Raw genomic sequence first — 18,396 nt, 5'->3', positions numbered from 1 at the left:
CGTAACATCACTGAATATTTACTACTATAAATCTGTATGCAAGTCCTGTAAAATTAGCCTATGTCCGCTTTATCAACTTGGGTGCTCTATTAAAAAACATTATTATCTAATCCAAATGAAATGTGTTCTTCCACTGAGGAAATCATTGAGATTTGAGAGCTTAAAATGATAAACTGTCTGCAAAAATATGGCAATAAACACAAGCTTCAAAATTTGACTTCCATTATGCGTCTCTACCTGATAATTATGCTAAAATAAAACTAAAATAAAAGCTAAAATAAAACTGTGGGAAACCAGATATTGATTTGTAATAAAATTCACTTTAATACCAATTAATTCACCTTACTGTGTATTAAATAAGGAACTGTTATTACTTCTTCAGGATTTAATATGCATAGCATAATTGCATGCGACAAAGTGTTCTTTTGAGAACAAGACATGAAGAGGAGGCTTTGCAATTTCACGTGGCACTACGCTGCAGTAAAACTGAAGGAAATTTTGAGTGAGTATTATTTCTATATGAGAGCAGATGTCACTTGGGCCTTAAGTTCCACATCAGTTCCAATGGTATTTAATTTTCAAGCTATATCCCATGTGCATAAAGGGAGAGTGAATATTAAAAGAAAAAAAAACCTAACTGAAATTTAGCATGGTCCAGAAGCCATACTCAACTATTGAAGCATGACATTCAGGCTCTAGAGTAAACAGAAATGTATAACATCTACTGATAAAAATAATAGATCTGTTGGTATTTCTATCATTATTCAGAATGCCAAGCCCTGAGGAATATTTGCAGCTAATATCAAAGGAAAGGTCAATCTTCCAAGCTAGACATCATATTGTTATTAAAAACAAACAAATCAAACCTAAAAAAAAACAAAACACAAAAATCTGTACATCCAGGAATACAGACATGGGGAAACTGAACAGAAAATGAAATGTTATTAGAGGCAAGGAGTGGGAGTAATGTAACCTTTACACAATCTTTTTCAGCTGTAGAGTGAAGCCTTGAAATACTTTAGCACAAAACTGAAAGCCTTTTCTCCATCTAAAAAACCTGTTATACCAAACAGGGGAGTTAATTTTTAACATCCATTCAAAATTTTTAGGTATGAACTATCAGTCTTTAAACTAAACTTTAACTGTTCTATGAGAGACAGAAGCAGTTGGTTTGCCAGTAATTTACAAACATGCTCATAGCATACATAGAATTAAAATGCCAAGGCTTTCTTAGATACTTAAATCGTAATTGCAAGGAGTATCTCCCTCCCTCCCCCAATATCTCCCTGCCTATCAGCAAGATTTCCAATGAAGAGGAAATAAAAAATGCTTTATGGTGCACATCTAAACAATAGTGCAGTTTAAGACAATAAAATACTTTTCTAGCACACGTGTTCTCCTAGTTGAGGTCTTCCACATCTAAAATGAAAAGTAAACTTTTTCAAATCAAGGGAGATAAAAATAAAGGCTTGGGGTGTTGCCATCAGTATTTACGTTCCATGGACATCCTGCCATTGATTACCATTTCCTATTTCCAGCACGAGGAAGACTTATCATACAAGTCTAATGGAACTAACCCACACAGGAAAAAAAAAAAAAAAAAGAACAAAAACTCCAAACAACCCCAATTTTATCTTCAGAAACAGTTTTAAAACTTGGTGTTTGACACTTAGAAAACAGCAGTCATCAAAACTGTGTGAAGTATTCACTTGTGCAGTTAGCTTTATGCTACCAACTGCAGGGTACCTTGCAACTTCAAAAACCTCATTTCTAGTATTCCTACCATACACTTTCATCATTCCACTAGATTCACATATTTACAGTCTGTTACATTCACATTTGTAGCACTACAAATATATACTTCCACTGTTCTACTATGGTGGGCTTGCTTTTACACCTTCAGCAATTCATTTGGCTTGAAGTAACCAACCATCAGAATTTCAAAAGCAGATAAAAAGGACTGAGTAAAAAAATCTCTTCCTTGCCATTTTCTCACTGCATTTGTTACTTCGATTAGATTTATCATCACTCCAAATTCTTCCAGGAAAGATAAGATTAATTCTAATATAAAAAACAAGAAAAATTACTTGCCGTTTTCAAGCAAAAGCGAAGAAAGCGTGTATGGGCACACAAATGCATGCATACATATGCATATATCTATAACCTATTATAGATATACATATAATGTCAAGACGTATTAATAGAACTTCAGACTGCAGCAGCCAAAGATATAACAGTCTTATCAAAATAAGCAAACAACATATACAGACAGGCTTTTCTGTCAACTGAAAACTTTTGTTTTCTTACTCACCTCTTCAAAATCGTCACTGACCCACAAAGGGATGGGTGTTCCCCAGTACCGGTTTCTAGATATAGCCCAATCTCGTGCATCTTTAAGCCAGTTCCCAAAACGTTTCTCCCTCACAAAGTCTGGAACCCTGTTCCAAAAATACAAAAAGCATTCTTTCATCACTACATTCCACTTACAAGCTAGTAAGAATGCTTATATTTGAATTCATCCACAAAACAAGTTGATTTCAGCATATTGCATGAATTGGAGCACATTCAGTACTGGCTACTGCAAAGCCTACAGACTTGCTGCCAAAGACATAACACCATTTCTTCTGCCTTTCTTTGATCTTCAGGTAAGCTATAGAAGTGAAAAATACCATGTTTATTTTACTCTAAAATAACTTAGTAAAAATACGTGCAACATACAATAGATTCATTAAGGATGAAACAATGGCCAAAAATCCTCAGGATAGTCCAGCACTGTAGGATTACGGCTAAGGGTGGATAACAATACTACTGCTTTATTTTACATAAAGAAAAAAACCACCAGTTACTGATTTGGGTGCTGAATGAAATTACAAAGTTTCAAAAGCCTGCAGTAATAGCATCAAAAGGCACCTTGCATTATGCATGAGCATCCAGGTATCTGCACATTACTTTTAGACTTTCAGAATAAAGAAATCTCAGGTTGATAGCTCCTACAAAAAAGCATTTTCACGCTATTTATCATCTCCACTTTTAATTCTCCCATTAAAAAACAAAACACACACACCCCCAAACACAAAAACACATCAATGCTTGCTAAAAACTCATTCTGAGCACTAATGGGATCTGAGGAATGTTAAAGACAAATTTTCATCATAAGAAAGTGTCTTAGAGCTCCAAGGCTAACATCAGAATCTGATACCTAGCAAGTTTCCTGGATATGCTCAATGGCCTGATGGCTGATTAGGAACCAATTGTGTTCTTCTATGATGTAAACAAATAATTAACTATTTATACAAGGATTATATGGCAGGTGAGGAAAAGCAATGGGGTTTGAGGTCAACAGTAGACTCCCATCATGCCTAAAGGTGCATTAAAAAAGCCCAACCTCAAATGAAACTCACAGGAAGAATAACCTCAAGACAGTGTCATAGATGCACAGAAGCTGTGAATGTGCAGCTAACAATAATACAAATTAACTCTAGAATTAAGTTATTGAGCAAACCACAGCAAGTTTTTCTGGGTTTGTTTTTCCAGTGTAACTAGAAGGGCCCTTCCCAAAGTTTGAGCTGGATTTAGAAACCCAGAGTTTCTAAAGGAGGAGCAGCCAAACTACAGAAAACATATGGTCTCTTCTACCTTTTCTTTTTGAAGCTCTTGGTCCATTTTTCATCACAGATCAGCCCCAAGAGCAACAAAGATAAAAGAATCCTTTAGAGCAAAAATTAAAGGAATCGATTCACATGACAGACTAAGGTAGGACTTGGCCCTGCAGAGGGAGATTTATGAAGTAAGTGTGAGCATCCCTCAAAAATCTACTGATGAAAATGAAAGCTACTGTCTTTTAAAAGTTTTACCCATGATGATGCCACATGGAGTTCTGAAGGCTTCTTGATGCCAATGTCTCAGGTGGCTAAAAACTACCATTAAAAGACTCACTAAATATCAGCTCAAAGTTTCACAGCGTCACTAGTTATTTCCAGACTTACTTTCAGCTGCAAAGTTATCATCTGTAACATTTCTTAAACAAGAATTTAATATAAAAAAATACTTTAAACAAACTCAGTGACTAATGCTTTGCATGACTTCTGTATCCCTGCTTTGAAATTTAGAAATGTATGCAGGCTTTTGCAATTTGTTTTAGAGTGGGACTCATTACTATTAACTTTTTGTGGTGACCTTAAGAGACCCTCTCTCCAAACACAAGTGGAAACTGTACAAAGATCATTAGCATTTGCCTAACATTCCACTAATGTGGAAAACTTCTCTTTACATCACTCCTAAACAAGTTTCCATTTTTCAGAAGCTGTTAGACACTGATTAGCTGAAATTATTAGTCCCATTTAACATAGCTAGAGGCTGAAACAATCCCCCAATGACATTAAAATGCTAAGAGTTTCGACTGCCTCCTCAAAACATGCATGAAAAATTAATTTTATCCCCAACGTGGACATTAACCACAAAAATGTATGTGGTGTGATCTCTGTCTCTCTGAACTCCGAAAGCATATCATTTACCTCTTCCGGTAAAATTGTCTGACCCTGCTGTCAGTTTTTAGTGGAACATAATACACAAACCACTTCATCTACTATGAACCACATCTGCAACAATGATTTATGGCTCTTTAGAGGTACAATACAGAAATAACACTGACACAGCCATCAAATAAAATAAAAAGAGCCTGTATCTCAAACACATTTTGAGCCCATCACTCAAAGAAAGTGTTACTTAAAACAATCGGTTCTTACCACCACACAGATGCTGCCCATAGACGCTACCCAGATACCCAACAGCAGATACAGCCTCCAACTGGGAACAAGCTAGAGGAGGTATCTGCAGCAGAGAACAGCCTTGCCAGCCACACAGTTCAAGGCTGGAGCCTGTTTCTTTTATTTAGTCTCACTAATTTAGCTACAGATATCTCAGTCCAACACTTCTGACTTACCTACATATCATACGGAAAAAAAAAAAAGGTGCCTTATAAGCACCATCTATTTAAATATTTCACTAGGCTGGGAAGACAGAACAGAGTATACTCAACAACGTTGTTACCAACACCTGATCATTATGTTACACCAACTCCAGGTTAGTGTTTCTATAGTGGTTTTTTTCCATTTCTTTTTAATCCTCTTCTCTTAGATATTTCCTTGGTATACTTCTCTGCTTAAATTTCAATAAAGATAGCATCCTGCCCCAGGTGTATATTATTAGTTAAAGAAAGCATTTTTTACTCTTCCATCTATACAAAGCAATGATTTCTTAAATTTGCATAAAAATAGTTTGGTTTATGCAATTAAGGAGAGTGAGGACAGCCTGAGGAATGCTGCCCTCCGGTGAATTCTGCTCCCTTTTCTCCCATGCAGTAACTGAAGAAACTTGGCCTCACCCTCAGACTACACTATACTGTGTTTAATCTATCAGCCCACAGTCTTCCTCATAATTCCCAGTTAATTTTCCCATCTGTATACCCAAGTACATTGCTAACAGAATTGTGACTTTGATAAGACCGTGACAAAACTATGAATCACTTGACGCTGGTCCTTAGCTTTCAGAAAATTTTGGGCTGTGTTAAACACCGCTTACCTAAACCCAAAAGCTGACAGTCCCCTGAAAGTTAATGGCTGCACAATTTGCCAAACGCTGACCTCTGTGCATCAAAACTGTCCTCACAGCAAGGATATTTAGAAGCTTTAAAAAGAATAAGAGACAAAAACAAAAGCAAGGCCACCCACATAAATATTCCTATTTTACAACACAAAGATATATGAAAAAAAGCCTTTTCCCACATGCCAATACCTATGCTTTTCACGTTTAATCAGGTCTCTATCACAAACCCCCTTCAGCTTGAAAGCACAAATTTCAGTTTTATGCTGGTGACCACTGAATTTGCAGTTGGGTGTGACAAGCAAGGTGACTAGTGCTACAGCCCATTTAGAGCAACCCACTGCTAATAGCACTGAATGGATTCAGATCTCAGAAAAGGTCAAGCTCCAGCATCAAATAGTTCCACAAGGTTGCAAGTGAAATCAAAGCAGCAACTTCTCTCCTAATGCAATCCTGCTGCAGCTCCTAAAACCGTGCTGTTACTCCTAAAACTCTGCTGTTAGGAACAGGTTTTTTTATTTCTCAACTGGCCTACAATTTGTGTTGGTTTTGACCTTCGAATTTTTCTGCAAAATGACACAGATAGGATATCATACTTCTTTCTCAAACATTTAGCAAGGTTAAGGAGACCGCTGTCTCAGCAGGTTATGAAGCTCTTGATTCATGTGTGTAGAATAGTGTGGGATAATAGCTATTTCTACTTTCTTGGCACCCAGGATAGTGCACTAAATAAACTTCAGGATGCAGACGTTTCAGCAGTTGAAAAGTTCAGGGAACTGAACTTCACAACACAAAGGAATAAATATTGATTTGTCAAATCATAAATTAGGAAGATTTTGAAGGGAAGTACATCAGTTTCAACCTGTTTGAATGCTAATTTCTACCTTATTCTCCCAACATCAAAACTCCATCGTAACAAGTTAGAAATTATGAAAGTTATTAATTCACTCCAAATTTGTATGTCCATTTTTGACTCTTTATTCCTATTTTTTAATGCAGATCTCGGGTTTTGCTAAATTTATGCATTGCTAAGTCCTCTGCACAGTGAACTCCCACATCCTTTCTTAGTAACTACTCATTTTCTTAGCGTCTAAAATAAAAATCCCATTTGAGAAGCAAAAAAACCCCATGAAGAACAAAACAAAATGCAGTACTTTAACAACATTTATTAGCTTATCACAACAGAAACTGTCATCTTCACCTTCAAAGTCTATGTACCACTCAGCATCCAAGTCACACAAGCAAAGCAGGCATGGATTTGAAAATAGTAAATTAGTGACCATCTTCAATCACAGAGCGTGAATGGGCGCAGTAACAGTAAGTTATCTGCTGAGCTAGTGACTTCTCATCACCAATTAATACCCAAGGAACAGCACCAATTAAAATCAGTGTATTTGCTTTCTGACTGAAAAAAAAAAATTAAATCATTACATAATCCAGAAGGACACTTATTAAAAGGATTAAGACATCTGTTCCTTTTCTGTACGTGTATTTTGAAGTATCTCTCTTGTGATCATAACACAATTGCAAATACTGAATTCAACTTATTCCATTTCAAAGCTCAGATGTGCTCTGCATGACTGTGTGTTGGCTCACCTTGCCCTAGTCACAGGATACGGGAATTCTGTCTCAAAGCAGTTACTGTCCCTCTTTTCTGTAAACACAAACATCACTGCTGAAATAAACAGCTGTCAAAAACTGCCACAGCAGAAGCCTCATATGTTTTATCATCAATTTAACATTAAAAGCTGTTTAAGACGTTACATAAAGATATACTAATCCTTTCTCACTCTTCATCATTCTTCTCATCAGCTAATTTTATTCATTACATTCTTTGAAAAACCAGAGGCTTTATGTATGGGGTAAGATTTACTTCATAATTACTAATTGAAGGAAGCTTTTAGCTTATGAATTGTTTGAAAAACAGTCCCATAAGAGTTAGACTATGAAGTCGATAAACAAACCACTAGCTTAAATAGTGTGAATTGAGAAATCTAATACTAGATTAGCACACAGCATCTGATATGTTTGGTTCTGAGAAGATAGTCCCAGTTCTATCCTTTCATTTAGCGAGCTGGTAACTTTTTAAGTGACACCTGAAAGCAGGAATCACTTATCTGCCTGGAAAGGAAGAAGTCATTCTTCCAGAAGATAGCTGAGTTGTAACAGCAAAACCAAAGCTGATTAAGTAGTATTCCCATGTAATTTAACTAAATAAGTGGGGATTTTTTTAAATTCATAGCATAACAGTTGGTTTTTTTGTTTTAGGTGTAGAATTTTCTTCTTAAACATTGACCAATCCTTAGAAGACAAAGTCTTAAATTCCATTATGTTAATTTACTCTAATAACAAGCCTCCTTCAACATGCCCTCAAATTGATTTTTAATGGTTTTTAATTCAAGGAGATAAAATAAGCAACTACTCATGCCCTTTTGACACTTTAATTAGTGCCAATCTGTATCATGGACCTAATTAAACATCGGCGAAGGCGGGAGGGACAAAAGGGGAAGAGAGAGGAAAGGTCAGCTGTTTGCAAAGCACGCAGAATTTCCACTGCAGCAGACTCTCTCCTCCTCAATTCAGGAAACCTTATTAGAATGGTGCACGACCACGTACCCCACACAAGTTCAGGTCGCCTCCACCAGTGCAAGAGAGTTTTCTGCTTATATGCAGCTTACATTTGCTAAATGAATAGTGCTTTCAATCATGTTGATATAGCAATGTTTTTCTTCACTCTTTTATCCTGGTTCCCATAGCAACAAACACTTTAGCGTGAGACTGCAATGCTGCTGCAGTCTGCATCATAACCCTGCCGTCAGCAGGGCACAGCTGCTTGACAAGTCAAGATTAAGTGAAGCCGTAACCTCCAATTCTTTGTTACGCTCATATTAAAAAAATCCTGATATATTTTACTTGTATGACCCAGACACCATGCTAATTGCTATTAAAATTCTTAATCTACCAATGACGGCAAAAATCCCGGTGTCCTGAAGCCAGTGAGAAATGAAGCTTTCACTTTTCTTCTTTCTGCATAGTTTCCTTCAGAATATTCTAACATTTATAGTTACAAAGTACTTTTATTCAGCATTACCCCTTCGGATTCATTTCAATTCATATGTACAAATATGTCTGCATTCCAGTAACAGTGGCAGGCATTCAACATCCTGCACATGCAGCTAGATTTACCAGCTGCCTAAGAACATGGTACGATAACTGCTTAGTGAACTGGCATTTGGAGTCTTTATTTAGTGAGGTATTACTTGAACCAAACAAGCTTTTGATGACCATTCACTGGGACTGAAAAGATACCTGCTGTATTCATGACATAACTGGCAATCTCTGCTCAAAAGGCTGTGAGAGGAAACAGCAAAATTAGGACACGGCAGAACACAAGCCATCAAAATCAACTGGAACAAGCCTCAAAATTCACTTCTAATCCTCAACTATGTCTGATAAGAGCCAGTAATAAAATCTTCTGACTTACGCTGCTTTAAATTAGACAAACATAAAGCTAACCCTGCAGCAATTTTTTTTCACCTCCTACTGTAGGCAATGACACTAGTTCGAATTCTTCCTCGGGAAATGTTGCCATCTAGTGACTGCCCGGTGCTATACACTTCACAACCGCTACTAGACAGAAGACCTGATTTGTATTCACGTTTCCCGAGTAAGGAAAGTGCGATCGATGATTCAAAAAGAAGAGTTACAATTGCATAGTCATATTAAAGAAAAAAAAAAAAGGGGGGGGGGGGAGGTAGAAATACACACACACACACAAGATGCATTTAAAACTGTTCAGATAAAATGTATTTATTAATGCTAACAAACTAGGAAAGAAAATACCCTATGAGACAGTCTAAAAAAAAAGTAAAAGGAGGCAAACAAAGGACTCAGTAACTGATTTTCCTCCATTATGCTACAATTCTGTTATGACTTACAATTCTGTTGCCCCTGCTACAGACTGGGATTTCTCATCTGCACAAAAATGACAAGTTTAGCACAACAAGCGTTAAGCTTCCCATTGCAGATGGGCTCTGCAGCCCATCTTCTGCACACCCTAGCAGCCTTAGGGTTTACGATTCCAGATAGGCTTCATTTGTGATCAAATCACACCTTTCAGAAGGTGGGAGACAGTTTGCTGCTCAGCAAAGGCAGCGGCTGGTCGAAGATTAGAAAGACCAAGATCAAAAGCTTCTCAAAAGATTAACGTGTTTGACGCATGTGAAAACACTGGGTCTGAGTGCTCATACAGGAACAGCAGGAAATGTGTGCAAAATTCACACTCTGTAAACCAGGAAATTCACTTCTAGCAAAAAGGCCTATTGGATGTGTTCTGTGTGGTATTTTCAAATAAGAACTAACAGTTTAAGCGATGAGAGTTAAAAAAGGATACCTTCAACTATGGACCTATACATCAAGCTCTTTATTACAATGCTTGCATTTTTCAATGCCAAGAAGATGCAAGAACAAAAGACTTGGCTTCTTTGAAGTCCCTTACTGTCTTTCGTCACCGCTTTCCTTCCACTGATGCTTATTTTTCCACTATACCAAGTGCTGTATATCTTATGTAAATAATGTCAGAACTGTGCAATAGTCTCTAACACTAGAAACTTGTCAACAGTTTGAGGTAAATCTTTCAGAAGCTGCTGAAGAAGAACTTTAAGTGAGGGAAGTTTTTAAAAAAATAAAAGTAAAAAACCGAAGTGTTCAAAGCTGGTATTTAAATACAAACTACACAGTCTACAGAACCTTTTCTATCAGCCTGCAAGTATAAAAATATTACATACATGGCTAGAACTGTAAGCTACAATAGTTTAGAAACATAAGTATAAATCGCACTAATTTACTCCTTACATTAACTTATAAATTTGTAATTTATACCAACTTTGAACTCTGTGATGATAGGAATTAGTGCTATATTATACAATGGAATCTAAGGTGGCATGGTTTAGTTGCTTGTCTGTGGTTACGTAGGAAATGCTCTTTCAACAAATCATTCTATAAGACAAGAGATACAACAATTAAGACTGACATCCAGACCACCTACACCAGGGACCCAGCTTTGGTGCTGCATCTAACTCTCCATATCAACATAACAGGAAACCAAGGTCTGAATGGTACGACAGCTGAATTTGCCCCTCTTATCTCAAGTACCACAGTATTAGGTTGTCTGAGTATGAAATAAGAGATACCCCCCTTTTTTTTTAATTTTTTTTTTTAAATAATCTCTTCTGCCAGTGGTGTGGTAGAGTACATTAACATTCAGTAAGGGATCTTGGATTAAAGACTGAAACACAGCCTCTTAAGAATACCGTTCCAATTCTTCATTTTCAGCAACATCCAGCACAAGTTACTTTCCACTCTGATCAGAATAAGGTTGGGAGAAAGACGAGCATTTTTTTTGGTTTCTGATTTTACAAAAATGCTGGGACATTACTCATGTAATCATTCTTGAAAGCTATAGTTAAGTTCATTTTGAAAAAATGGAGATACAGTTGCTGGCTTTAATAATTTTGAATAACTATGGCTTTATCAGTAGGCTAATTCATTAAAAAACTAATTAGAAATGCAATCAGGTTGCAAAGTTTGTCCAACTATGTTTAATCTACTTCATCAAAAAGGGTATCTATAAAGAGTGCAGCTATTCTTAAGGGACAATATACCTATCAGTCATTTATAGGAATAAAAAAAGCAATGCAGTCAAACTCATTTTGCAAAGGTTAATATAGTCTGAAAAGCATTTATCCCAAATTTTCTCATTTTCAGGACATGCTGAAGCCCCAGAGAGTCCAAAAATAAATTTTTAAAAAGCTAGGTATTATTCCTGTAACACTTTCAGAGACCAAGTCTCTTCAAAAGCAAAAAAAGTAGGTTTTGTAAAGGATGGAGTTCCCAAAATTTAAATAAATGAATACTGAAGAAGGTTAGCATTCTCTAAACCAGCTTAAGAAGTTACAGCCCAAACAAAACTGACATCAGTGGAGAACATAGGAAGAAAACCTTAAAAGCAATGCCTTTTTCTTTTAAAAAGCTAAATTTTAAAAGCCATCTTTATGTAACAGAAGCCATCAAATATTCAAACTAGTAATTATGAAATCACATACTGAAAATATGTATTAATATTATTTTACTAATCATTTGGTGATAATACATCTCTACTTGGAGCCATATTCCCTATAAAAAGATTCCTAAAATCTCTAAGACCATACTGTTTTGAGAAACATCCTGAGGAATCCTGTTGAGATTCAAGAATTACCTAAAGGACAAATGGTTACTTTAATACCAAGGCATGTTGAATATTGCCAATTCATACATTTGCCTCATCTTTCCACCCAAGCTTTGCAACCTTTGCTCTCACATTTGGTTCCACTTGTAGCCCCACTATTCAACACTTAGAAAAAGCACCACTTAAAACACAAATATGTAGACAAGGTAGGGTTCAAACTGTTTATTCATTCTTACTAATGTCTCCTGGATGAGTGGAGGTCACTTAGTTTCTTCTTAAAGCTTTGCTTCTGGAAAAGTAAAGCTACCTCAAACATTCAAACACTTCCTTAATAGGATCATTACATTTTTCTTACATTCGTGTGAAAATTAAGTATGCAGGTCTACTGTCAGTCATCAAAACAGTAAAAGCATCTTGAGAAAGCTAATTAAAGCTAAGAACAAACACTTTCACCCCCTCTCCAGCTTATTTTCCCCAAAAGAAGGATCACAGTATGTTCTGTTATGGAAAACAGAAAGCAACACTTACTAATCTATAAAATCTTCTTACATATCCAGACTGGGCATGTGCTGATTAGCAAGCCAACGCTGCAGCATTTTTGGACAGTCTGTATCATGGATCACTAACTTTTCCCACATATTTCAATATTTACAGTGCTTGTACCACGTAAGCAGTTATGCAAAAGCTGCTCATGGAGAATTTAATTGCTAACTACTGTCCATGAAAAAACACAGCATAAGCTGTAATTGTTCACTGAAAACTGAGTCACCTTCTTTAAAATCATTTCAGTTGCTGAGCAGAGGCACACAGTGGTAGAATCCCAACTCTCCTCCAGTCCTCATACGGAAGGACTGAATGACAACTGAAACGGCACACAGTACAACTGAATGAGGCTGTAACCTCCACATTTTCCCCACCTGGTCTCAACTTCTCAGTCACAAGTTTTTTTATGGGAGGAAAGGAAACAAAAATAAAGGTTACGGAGGTGGAGAAGATAGGGTCCTTTCGTTACTAACACACCATAAACCCACAATTCACTCTCAAAATGGCTACTGTCACCAACAGTTCCCTCTTTCTGCTAATTTAATAGTGCATTTAATTTATCTAAAACTTATCTGTTCTTTTCTACATAAATTTCACACAAATATTTTTCACATTCCCTATACACATTTAAAGATTTAATTTTTGCCGTTTGTAGAGAATTTTTATTTCAACCACTGAAACTGACTTTACTTACAAGTATTACACAAGCTAGGGCAGCTGGGTTGGGGGTTTTGTGGGTGTTTTGGGGGGAAGGTGGGTCAGGGTGGGGGTGTTGTTTTTTTTCTTCAAATAAACCTATGATAAAGTAATCAACTTTATCTGTAGTAACTAGATGAAAAGGAAAAAAACCCCGACTTATCATCATCTAAAAATTAGTTTAATTTAGAACAATATATACCCAGAATTTAGCTGCCTAAATTCTTCTCTCTAGTGGACCCTTTTGGGAGGCTTAACTGTGCACTTCCATGCTTCTGCAGATTGACTTTCCTTTGCGCTTTCTCCCATGCTGAATTGCTTAAGATTGTATAACACGATTTCAGAATACTTCTAATGATCCAGTAATGTTTTTCACTATAGATTATTAGTACGTATTCAATCTTACTTACACCCCCTAAAATATATTTCTGGGATTTTACACAAGCAAAGAATGCCTTCTCAACACAAGAAAGGAACAGTACACAACCATTTTCAAGCACTAGGCTGATATGCAATTAAGCAGGTTTTATCTGTTTATGCCAGGAAGACTATCCCATTGCTCTACCAGTTTGAGGCACGTTTGTGAAACCTGAGATAAAACACTACTTAAAACTGGTTACTAGCCCCATTCCAGTAACGTTGGTTCAGAAAGACAGAATGGAAACATGAAGTTGAGTGAGCACACTAAGTGAAATAGAGCTTTGTGGAGTTCCAGCATACACACACACACGCTCCCACACACACACCCCCAACCCTGGGCAAAATAAAAAAACACCACAAAAATGCAGGAGACATTACCAGTAGCATTGTGCATTATTCTCCAGTAGCTTCTCCACCATGTGCTCCACTCTTACAAACCAGCTTGGCACAGCTTTGTAGATCAACGGAGTGTCTGACCTGTAGAGGGAAGGTGATGGGAAGGGAGCAAAACAAACAAAAACATTTTCAGTGCTACATTATTTATGAAGTACTCTCTAAAAATGTATTTTTGCACACGACAGTCCCCTTTCCACAGATTAAATTCATTGTTCCTGAAATATTATCACAGTTACAAAGGTTGGGTTTTGTTTTGTTTTTTATATTACACAAACTGTTACACTTATGTGAGCTACTTTTTTAAAGTCAAATCCTAAAAAAATTTTTTTTGAAAGCCTTCAAACCCAGCAAATTAAGGAGTTTGTATAGCAAGAGAAATCATGAGAACATATAAACGATACTTGAATTTGGAATTTATGTTCCTACATAGTATAATATGAACTTCAGTAACTATTAAAATGAGTCATATTCAAGTCTTCCATGTGAGCTCATTCTGTATCTTTTTTTACATGTATATCAACCTGAAAAACTAGAAAAAATTATGCTATGTTTTTATTATTTGCATTTAAAAGAATAATAATAAACCATAAAGATGAAGTAATAGTACCCAGGGTTAACTATAAGAATGTCCCATTCCAGAAGAAGGAAAGAGATCCAGGTAAGTATATAAAAGTAGGAAGTTATAAAGACATCTTAATATATTCCTTACTTCAACATTCAATGAAACAAAAGCCATATGGTGTGGGAGCAGTTTCAGAACTTGGGATTGCTTAGAAATGGTAGCACTATAGCGCAGAGTGTACAGACTGATAAACTCCCTAAATTACCTAGTAATATTAGTACCTCCAAGCATCTGACTGCATTGTGACTCAACCTGATCTCTTATTTGTCAGTTCCATAATACAACTGCTTAAGGTCTTGATAGATTGTTCATGTAGCATACATCCTTCTAAAGGATCCAGTGATGAAATAGTGTGTAAAAGTCATTATAGGAGAGTTCAGACATTTCTAATCCTTCACATCCATCCTATTATTCCAACTTTAAAAGGGAGACTGAGCCCTAGGGGATGGAATCTGTCTACGGGTACAGAGCAGCTTCAACAACGCTGGGACAAGAAGCTCATTCTCCCTTAGTATCAATCCACCCCACAAAATGTTTCTTAAAATATTCCTGTTGTTTAAGTTGCTTTGCTTCAGAACTTGGAAATACACTTGCTCAACAATAATTTGCAAGCAAAGACCCTGAGAAACTACTGTTACCTCCTATGTGTAGTTGCTACTGTAAACAACCCATCTTAAAAGTTTAATTCATTTTATTTATATCCATAGCAAGGACTCATTTGAAATGCACAAACTATTGGAGATTATGAAGTAAATTAAAATTGCTACTGTGGAAGCACTTCCTAAAGGTACACCTGCCTAACCAACAGAATTAAAAAAAAAACCCACAGAAAAAACCAACACAGCAAAGGTTGCTCAAACCTTAAAAAACTGCACTCACATTGCATAAAGCCCAATAATAAAAAACACATTGCTTCTCTTAATACTGTATTTCAAAAGATACTTCCTTTTAACCATAAGCTATACATTTCAATCTGTATCTTTTAAGAGTTGAACTATCTATAACCTTACAGGAAATAGTAAGAGCTCAAAGTAGTAATAATAATGTAGTAGTTTTCTATCTATTAAACGCAAACATACTAAGCTAGGATGTTCTGCTTCTGAAATTTAAGTCCTAACACCTAAACAAAGGGAACAGTTAACTCCTCACACAGCAGCAAGATCACATAAAAAAGTTTCACTGAGCATCTTGTTTCACATGTGCTGAAGAATGATGAACTGCCATCGCATACAAGATACTGAGTTACTGGAAACAAGAAGAATAAAACCCAGTAATAACAGTTTCTCACATGGTCTTAACATACTGCAAAGAGAATGCTGGGACAATAAACTGGTACCCAACCTCCATCAGGAGTAAGCAGCTGACAGGTGGGGCTGACTGAAGACAAGCTTTAGTGCAAAAGTAGCTTCAGACAGAAGGTATCTATGAAAGAGAAACAAGCAGATGAAGCCCTAACCATTTCCCAGGCTTTCAACCCAACACTGTAGGTTTATAACACTTGATAACTATTCCAAAGCACCCACAGAGCACTGTTTCCACCTACACTAAGGTAGTAAGGGGAGACGGCACAGTTTCCCTGAACATTTTCTTTCTTCTAGCTGTAGTGCCAAGCAGTGCCTCCGCAGGAGACAAAAAGAACAATATATTGAAAATCTGCCCAGCCAGTGACATCTTACACATTTCTGCCCCTCGTGAGAGGTGAGAAGGTTGAGGAAATCAGATTCAATTCTTCGCTGTAGAATCAAATGAGAAATACCCATTACTGGGCTGTTTTCCATCAATAGAAGACAAGGGAAAAACCACCCAGGCAGACCTTAAATCAGAGACTGAAGCTTACAAAATTCCTGCCGAAACATTTCTCTCTGTCTGAACTGAACGATGTTTTGTTCCCCTTATAAATACATCCTTTAGAATTGTATCAGAGGAATCAAAGCACCTGAGCAAATTGCCTGTTCCCTAGCAGTGCCACAATTATTAGCATTCTCCGAAACACAATCTTTATACTTGAAAAGAGCAAGATCATTCTCTGTGGACACTACACACTCCCAATAGTTTTCTCATATCTGTTTTGGACTGCACAGCTGTTTAAAATAAGTTATTGTGATCTTATTCCCATCCCATTTTCTCTTAATTTAGAAAACAAATAATAGATAACTGACCATGCGCTATGAAAGATGCCTCTTGGCTTTGCTTTCACTGGCTTGAAAAAGACAAAGATCCGTATCTGTCAATGATAGAGCTTCCCAACATTGCTTCCTAATAGAATGGCACACGGTAGCTGCTGTGGACACTTCAGCTGTCATGTTAGTTACCTCTGCTATTTCAGTTGTTAAACTGCTACCTAGACCATATAGACTCCCAAGATCTCACATGTACATAAAGCAGTTTAGACCAATGATCTCCATCTTCAGCAATTCCAATGAAGGGGAATTCGAACTGAAAACTATCTGCTGTGTACTTACCAAGTTGTTACTGTTCCTCTCTCAGATTTTAAAGTTTAGTTGACAGAAAATTACTACATATCACAATAACAAGAAAATGTAGAGAAGGACCCTAATTTGATGATAGGTAAAAAAAGGGAAAACATCGCAACATCCTGAGGATTCAACAACTGCCTAGTTTCAGGGAAAAGCATGAACAACAGTACATTAAGTAGAAGAGACTGATTTCAAAGTTTTCGTCCATTAATCAAAATAACTTACAACTATGTTTGAAGTTAAGAACTACTCTTCTACTTTTAGCATATTCTAATTATGGTTTGATTTGTGATGGCAGTGAAATGAGCTTTTCAAGTAGGATCCATTATTCTGTTCTTCCCACCAGATAATTTGCTGCTAGGTGCTGCCTGCAACTTATCATCAATCAACAAAAATGTCAACAGAGTGGCAGGATTAAGTATGTTCTACAGAATCAGCATTTCTACATTACTAGCTCGTCTCAGAAGGCCATGACTGTACATTTGAATTGCTACATAAGAAAAAGACCAGTATTGCTTGGTTTTGGGCTGCCATTTTTCCAAAACTGTCCCAAATCATCAAGGACGTTAACACTTGCAGAGTAATTCCCCTTCTTCCTCTAGGTAGCTGTTAGAAACAAACCAATCACTTTATTCGAGAGCAAGTAAAAGGTTATTCTTGCTATAGATCAAAGATAAATGCACACTTCATCTACTAGCATTAAAGCTAGACAGAGAGAAAAGCTTTTATCATAGTTATTTCAGTACAGGTGCTGTACGCATCAGATGTGACTTATGTTCAAGTCATTTCAGATATGAAATTAGGTATTTTTTGAAGTGTGTCTTTACTTGCAATAAAACAATTTAATACAATATTCCTACTAAAAGTTTACTGAAGTCTCTCTTTTTAAATTTGACATTGTTCAGTGTTTTTCTCAATTTTGCAATAGCAATCGTATATGTTTAAAACCAGACAGGACACAAATAAAAACATGCTTCATTTCTAGATTAAATTTGTCTAGCCTGTATTTCTCATAATCAAAACTGCTTCTGTTAGCTTACTATACTGAAGGCCCATGGAGACTTGCACATGGAGTCCTCCTTCAACCTCTGCAGAACTCCTAGTCTAGCAAGGAAGATTCTTGACAGGCCACTGTGCTGAACCACCTATGTGACATTCCAGAGCTAATCTTGAATTTCTAGTTGACAAAAACAAACATTTCTAAGAAGTCCCCACAGACATTATAAACATGTCAACTGCTATTTCTGATCAGAGACATAACCATTGTGTGTGAACTCCATTGAGGAATGACTGAGCAGAAAAACATATTTATGTATTACACTTACTACCCACTGCAGTGGATAAATGCTAACTTTGATTTTAATCAACAATACAGACATTTCCACATTATAACCAACTGGGCTCTACTAGACTCC

General features: G+C 36.6%; 1 protein-coding gene across 1 annotated transcript in view; it reads right to left on the bottom strand.

Annotated features, from left to right (window-relative positions):
• IARS1 (isoleucyl-tRNA synthetase 1) overlaps positions 1-18,396 on the bottom strand; it is a 112,919-nt gene that overhangs the window by 56,799 nt on the left and 37,724 nt on the right. Inside the window, exons 14-15 of the mRNA XM_075053537.1 lie at positions 13,865-13,963; positions 2,312-2,438 (exon numbers count right to left, since the gene is read on the bottom strand). Of these exons, the coding sequence (XP_074909638.1) occupies positions 2,312-2,438; positions 13,865-13,963 (226 nt within the window). The remainder of the gene's footprint in view (positions 1-2,311; positions 2,439-13,864; positions 13,964-18,396) is intronic.

This window comes from Buteo buteo, chromosome 21 (genome assembly GCF_964188355.1).
Source record: "Buteo buteo chromosome 21, bButBut1.hap1.1, whole genome shotgun sequence".
Classification (NCBI taxonomy): Eukaryota; Metazoa; Chordata; class Aves; order Accipitriformes; family Accipitridae; genus Buteo; species Buteo buteo.
This window is presented reverse-complemented; position numbering and strand designations above follow the sequence as displayed.